The 7,302-nt window shown below is 36.3% G+C and overlaps 1 protein-coding gene across 1 annotated transcript in view; it reads left to right on the top strand.

Moving 5' to 3' along the window:
- TPMT (thiopurine S-methyltransferase) overlaps positions 1–3,006 on the top strand; it is a 37,027-nt gene extending 34,021 nt beyond the window's left edge. The window contains exons 7-8 of the mRNA XM_006888667.1: positions 191–235; positions 2,894–3,006. Coding sequence (XP_006888729.1) covers positions 191–235; positions 2,894–3,006 — 158 coding nt within the window. The remainder of the gene's footprint in view (positions 1–190; positions 236–2,893) is intronic.
- The last annotated feature ends 4,296 nt before the right edge of the window (positions 3,007–7,302 follow it).

Below are 7,302 nucleotides of genomic sequence, written 5' to 3' on the forward strand. Positions count from 1 at the left end.
CATAAACATTTACAGAGATTTTGGGTTTCCATTCATTCATTGTTGCACTATTCTCTCTACCCTCCTCCCAGTTTGTTCTTGTCCAAATGCCACACTGCTTGTCAAAGCCAGTTCTGATTAATCTTCTTTGTCAGTGTGTCCTTTGCCATTCCCTATCAAATTATTATTCACCATGTTTTTCTTTTCCTAGGCCCACCATTTAATGTTCCAGATACTGAAGTTAAAAAATTGTTTGGTAAGTTATGAACTTAGACTAGAACTCTTTTTAAAATAAAGTCAACTTTTAAAGTGAAGTTAAATATTTTGAAATGTTACCTATTTTATCTAAAAGCACATAGAATTAGAAAGTTAGAAGATACTTAATGGCTTATTTTATCCCAGAAAAGGGATTAATCTCAAAAATACTCCTTTTAGCTTTATGATAAAGACATTTCAGCTTTTCTAGAGAAGGGTTCCAAGGGAAAAATCTTAAATGATACAGGAAGCATCAAGAGTAGATGGAAGGAATACACATAGTGACTGTACTTAAAAGTGTTGGTCAACGCAGAAACTTTTCAGAAAATAGTACATCGTCAAGAATCAAGGATAACAAAGAAAGCTGCACTATAAGCATTAGTGGGGAATATTAAGACCCTCGGAATTGATAGAATGCCAACTGACACGGTTCAACAAACAGATACTACCTTAGACATGCTCACTACTCCATGCCAGAAATTTGGAATACAGCTATCTGGCCAATTGATTGGAAGAAATCCCCATTTGTTCTCATTTCAATAAAAAGTGATTTAACAGAATGTGGAAATTGTTGAAGAATATCATATGAGTCCTGTTGAAAATTACAAAGAAAAAAAAAGTGGATGGAATAGTACATTGATAGAGAACTGCTAGAAATTCAAGCTGGATTAAGAAGAAGCCATAGCATAAGAGATATCATTGCTAATGTCAGATGAGTCTTGGCAGAAAAGAGAAAGCACCAGAAGGATGTTTATTTGTGTTTTATTGACTATGCAAAGGCATCTGACTGTGTGGATCATAATGAACTCTGGCAAACATTGAGAAGAGTAGGAATCCCAGAACACTTAATTCTTCTCATGCTCAAGCTATACCTAAACCAAAAGGCTGTTGGCCTAACACAACAACGGAACACTGTGTGGTCTAAAATAAGAAAGGTGTGCATTAGGGCTGTATTCTTTCTCCATACCTACCTATTCAATCTGTATGTGGAGCAAATAATTTGAGAAACTGGACTAAGTGAAGATGAATATGTCATATTCATCAGCTTTGGAGGAAGACTCATCAACAACCTAACCTGTATTATGCAGATGACACATCCTTGCTTGCCAAAAGTGAAGAATAATTGAAACACTTGCTACAAGAGAATAAAAACTACAACTTTCAATATGGGTTAAGCCTCAACATCAAGGAAACAAAAATCCTTGCCACTAGACCATTTAGGCAACATCATGATAGATCAAGAAAAGATTTAAGTTGTCAGTCATTTCACTTTACATGGATTCACAGTCAACACTCAAGGTAACAGCAGTCAAGAAGTCAAAAGAAGTGTTGCTTTGGGAGACTCTGCTGTCAAGCACCTCTCCAAAGTGTTAAAGAGCAGTGATGTCGGTTTAAAGACTTAGGTGTACCTGATCCAAACCATGGTCTGTGCATCTGAAAGTTGGACAATGAATAAAGATGACAGAAGAAGAAACAATGCCTTTGAACTGTGGTGTTGGAGAAGAATATGGAAAACCCATGGACTGCCAAAAGAACAAACAAGTCTGTTTTGGAGAAAGTACAATCAGAGTGCTCCTTAGAGGCAAGGATAGTGAAACTTAGGACATCTTGTAAAGAGGGGCAGTGCATGGAAAAAGAAATCATCCTGGGAAAGGCAGAGAGTCAGCAAAAGAGAGGAAGACCCTCAACAAGATAATGGCACAGTGACGGCAACAGTGGGCTCAAGTACATTGAAGTATGTGATGAGGATGGCACACAGGTTCAGATCTATTATTTATGGGATCATTCTAATAGACTAGTGGTAACAAGTTATGCTCCAATCCCAAAGGCACATAGTTCAAATCTACCAGCTACTCTGTGGAGAAGGATGGACATTCTCCTTCTGTACAGCTTACTGCAAATATACAGCTAAAGAACTTAATTTAAAAAGAAAATATACTATCCTATTAGGAAGCTCTGGTGGCTTAGTGGTAAGGAGTTAACACTGCCAACCCAAAGGCATGTGGCTCAAATCTACGAGCTGATTTGAGGGGGAAAGTTGGACAATCTTCTGTATGATCTGCTGCCTCTGAAACCCCACTAGAGGGTGAGCTGTGGGTCACTTACAACTGGACAGCACACAACAGCAACATGAATCAGAGTCAACGAGATGGCACTTAGCAACAACAGAGGGGTGGTGTACTGATTTTTGCTTGTGGGAGTTCTACAGAAAATGTGGCCTTAGCATTTTACACTTTTCATTAAAACACAAGGAAAAAGTATTAAGTATGATATTTCTAAGAGAATTTGTAGTGTTTTTGGTAAACTTTTGGTTTTTATTTAAATTTTATTGAGACTTAAATTAAGAGTTACCATATGATCAATTACTGTAAAATTATGAATTGCTTATATATTAACATTAATTTTATTAATATTCTTGTTCAGATTTTACTTATCTATTTTTAAAATAATAAAATCATGATTTATTACTAATGAATAAGAGTTGTTATATGTGAAAGTTAATTGGGTTAGCTTGTCTTTTCTTTCTGTTTTTGCTGTATACATGTATGTCTGTGGTAATAGTGACATACAAGTTTAGCATTTTTTTTCCTTTTAAAGTTTGCTATTTTATTCCATTCTTTATAATATTTGAATGCATTATGTTTTCTGTTTGTTTCAGGTATGACATGCAATATACGTTGTCTTGAGAATGTCGATGTTTTGGAAGAACGACATAGAAGTTGGGGGATTGACTCTTTATTTGAAAGGTTGTATCTACTTACAGAAAAGTAGATGAGGCATAAAATTGAGTACCATACACATGCTTTAAGTTTGTGAGCAATTAAAAATTGTGCCAAAATATGAAAAGAGAATGATTTTTTAAGAAAAATTCCTTACAGACCATATCACGTTGTTGTTATGTGCCATCAAATCGCTTGCAACTCATAGTGACCCCTATATACAACAGCTCAGAACCCTGCTCTATCCTGAGCCAACCTTACTATCTCTAACATACATAACCCAATTACCTTAGTCACTGAATCAATCCATCTTAACGAGGGTCTTCCTCTCTTGTTCTGTCCCTCCACCCTTCTAAGCATGATGTCCTTCTCCAAGGACTGGTTCCTCCTTGTAATATGCCAAAAGCTTTGCTCAAAAAAATGCACCTCACTTTTTGAAAACAATTACATACTAAATGTTAAAATGACTGCCTTCTGAAAGGAAAGTATAATTAGGGATTGAAGCCAATTTTACTTAGATGGCTTATAGAGTCTAGGAAAAATCTGTAAGTATAGTTATGCTTAGGGATTCGAAGAAATGTTCATGTTCAGCATGTGCTACTTGTACAATAAAAATATAAGAGAAATGCAATGCCAATAGCTTAGAGAAATATAATTGTCATTACGAACTTGATATTGTCTAAGAGATAGAACCACCATAGTTACACTTACATGAGGTGAATGGTAAAAAGAAGTGATCTGTGAAATTGTGTAACATGTTAGTTTTTATTAGAAGGAGTCATATTGTACTTATACAATAATGTCCTTTTCACCATCTTCTTATGTAATAATTTGATATGTAATAGAATCAAGAAACTTTTTCATTAAATGATACTATCAAGAATATTTATACTTAACTGAAAGTTTGTATTTGTTCTCATTCCCAAGTAAGAAAATCAAACTGAATCTGGAAATTATAGAACAATATCATTGGGAGGGTGGAGGATAGGGAGGAAAATATGCAATAATGAATGAATGAAAATCCAACTTTTCTGTAAACTTTCATTCAAATAAAATGTTTTTAAAAATGAAAAAAATTATAGTATCATTAATACCACATGCCCTATGTACTTGCCTTGATGGCACCTAACCAGAATAATACTTAAGTAATAATAAAACAGAGTCCGTGAGTGGTGGAAATGATTAACATGATCAGCTGCTAATCAACAGACTGGAGGAGCAGACCGTCAACTAAAGAGGCCAACAGTCTGAGGAAGTAGGAAGGGGCAGGAAAGAAGAGTGAATGGAAGTGAGGAAACCAAGGAGAAAGTGGGGAATGCTTTGTTGCACTGATGGGATTGCAATCAATGCTACAAAACAAAATATGTATAAATTATAGAAAGGAAAACTAGTTTAAACATTGACCCAAAATGCAGTGGAAACTTTCTAAAAAACAAACCAAGGTTGGAGGTTGGATCCACTCAAAGTTACCTCAAAAGAAAGACTTGGCCATATAGGTTATAAAATCTGCTGGTGAAAATCTTATGGAACAGTTCTACTCTGACACGTGGGTTGCCATGTACTTGACAGTATTTTTTTTCATGGTTATGGGATTTATTACAAAAGTTAGCAGGCTATAATTCAGGTTGGCAGCAGGTTACAATCCCTCAGCATAGACAGGTTTTTTAAGTGTGGCTTCAGGCCCTTTGAACTTCAGCCTCATGGTTTCAGGCAGTGCTACAATGTTTCTTTAAACCTTCCAGTAATGCTGTCTTCCTTCATCTTCCAACAAGCTTGGATTGAAGGCCTCTGGCTCTGGTTCTGTGGGGCAGCAGTCCCACGTCAGCTCTGCCTGATGTCAATCTCTGGTTCTCTGCTGAGGGTGCTGTTGCTCGTGTGTAGATCCTGTTTGGGCCAACACAGATATCTCTGGCCCCAAAGAATGCATGCTGCTTCCTCTTTCTTGTTGGTGTTGAGATTCCCTTGACAACATTTGTTTGATCAAACATTTGTTTAATAAAAATTTTGGTCAATTGATTTATGACAAGGAGATAAAATCAGATAAGTGAGGAAAATGACAGACTCTTTAGCAAATGGTCTTGACAAAATTGGAAGACCATCTGTAGAAAACTCAAGCAAGATCTGCACCTCACACCATATACAAACACCTAGGAATAAAACCAAAGACTATAAACGTCATTGAAGAAAAGCTTACGAGAACTCTAGAAACCCTATGCTACAGTATGAATAGTTTTCCAAGCATAATGAAAAACCTACAGCCAGGAGAAAACAAAATATATGAATAGGACCTTCTAAGAATCAAATCCCTATGCACATAAAAAACTCCTCCAACAAGGTAAAAAAAAAAAGGAAGCCCACAGACTGGAGACAAATATTTGGTAAGGACATATCTGATAAGGGACTCATCTAAAATTTATAGAATACTCCAGCATCTCAACAAAAAGACAAACAACCCAATCACAAAATGGGACAAAATATGAATAGATACTTCACAAAAGAAGACGTTTAGATGGCAAACAAACACATGAAGAAATGTTCAAAATCTGTAGCTACCAGAGAGATGTAAATCAAAACAACTGTGAGATATCATCTTACCCCAGCAACAATAGCAAGTTCAACAGAGCAGCAAACATTGGAACCCTTATTTACTGCTGGTAGAAGTGTAAAATGGTCCAACTACTGTGGACTGCAGTCTGGTGCTTTCTCAAAATGTTGGAAATAGAAATACTATTTGCCCCAGCAATTTCACTACTGGGAATATACCCACACAGAACACACAGAACTGCCATACAAACAGATGTATGCACATTCATGTTTATTGCAACCCAATATGGAAGCAACACAAGTGCCAATCAACAAACAAATGGATAGAAAAACTATGGTATATTCACACAATGGAATATTATGCAGCACTGAAAAACAATGAACTTGTAAAATATTATAAAACATGGGTGACCCTGGAGGACATATGCTAAGTTAAATATTCACAAAAGGACTGCATAACATTAGTGTTATAAAGCAGGACTGATGTGGAAGGTTTGGAGAAGAATAGGAAAAGATTGGATAGATAATGAATGCTGCATTAGAACAGATGAAGAAAGAACTGCTTAAAAGTAATATATGATTAGTCATTATATGTATGACAATAGTCCAGAATAAGAGGTACACTGCAAAGTGGACTTCGGGAGCGGTGAGGAAGGAGAGGGAGGAAATTGTGCAATAATGAATGAATATAGTTTTTTTAAAAAGTGAACTGGCGAAAAAGAAGAGGAAGGGAGAGGGGGAAATGAATAATAACAATACATTTTCATTGTTGAAAATGTGGAAAGTTTAGAAAAGTCTAAAAATTAAAGACAAATGCAATCTCTATCCAATCTTTCCAGACTATGACTGTGTGTTCTCTCTCTCTTTTTTCTTGTATGCTAATATCTTTGTTTTTACAAAGTTGGATTGCACTACAAAAACAGTATTGTGTTCTATCATAAGCTCTTTTGTCACAAAGTATTTCCCTAAGATAAGATTTTATAATACCTACATGATGTTCTGTTGTTGTTTACTATCAAGTTGGAATAAATTCATAGCTGATTCTGCAGTGGGTTTTCAGAGGCAGTGAATTGTATGGAAGTTAATTGCCCATCTTTCTCCCATGGAGCAGCTGGTGGATTTGAACCATGTGCCTTTGGACTGGCAGTACAATTTCTTAACACTAGGCCACCAGCGACATTGTCATTATAGCAGTGGGCTCATGTCAGGGATTGTGAGGATGGCACAGGGTAGGACAAGGTTCAGATCTGTTATTCATAGGGTCACTATAGATCATATTCAACTCAAGAGCATCTAGCAACAACACGTGATGTTCCATTCTATTGTGTAACTATAATAATTTAATTACTGCCCTTTTATTAGAGGCATCATTCTTTCAGCACATGCTAAGTACCATTGAATATGGTGGGAGATAAAAATGCAATGATTATCAAAGTCAAGCTCCTAGGAATTGTATATTCCAGTGGTAGAACCCAAATCTTTAACATCAAGTACAGAATGATATGGCTGTCATATGGGCACATGCAGGGCGCTGTCAGTTCATGTGACTATGAGTTAGTTATAATGACACTGCTCAGAGAGAACAGATGATAATAAAAAGACCAAGTAAAAAAGAACCAAGTAAAAAGTCCAAGGATGGCACTCAGAAACTCTAATGTGAGAAACGTTCGACTTTACAGACCCCATTTCCAACCATACATCTGCAACTCATTTTTCTGTAGGCACTCACGTTCAAGTTCAAAACATAACTGCTATTTGCCTCTCCAGCAACTCCCTCACTCCTGAAAAACCAGCGGCGTGGGAT

This window comes from Elephantulus edwardii, unplaced genomic scaffold (assembly GCF_000299155.1).
Source record: "Elephantulus edwardii isolate Elephantulus edwardi_28Jun2011 unplaced genomic scaffold, EleEdw1.0 scaffold00070, whole genome shotgun sequence".
Taxonomy (NCBI): Eukaryota; Metazoa; Chordata; class Mammalia; order Macroscelidea; family Macroscelididae; genus Elephantulus; species Elephantulus edwardii.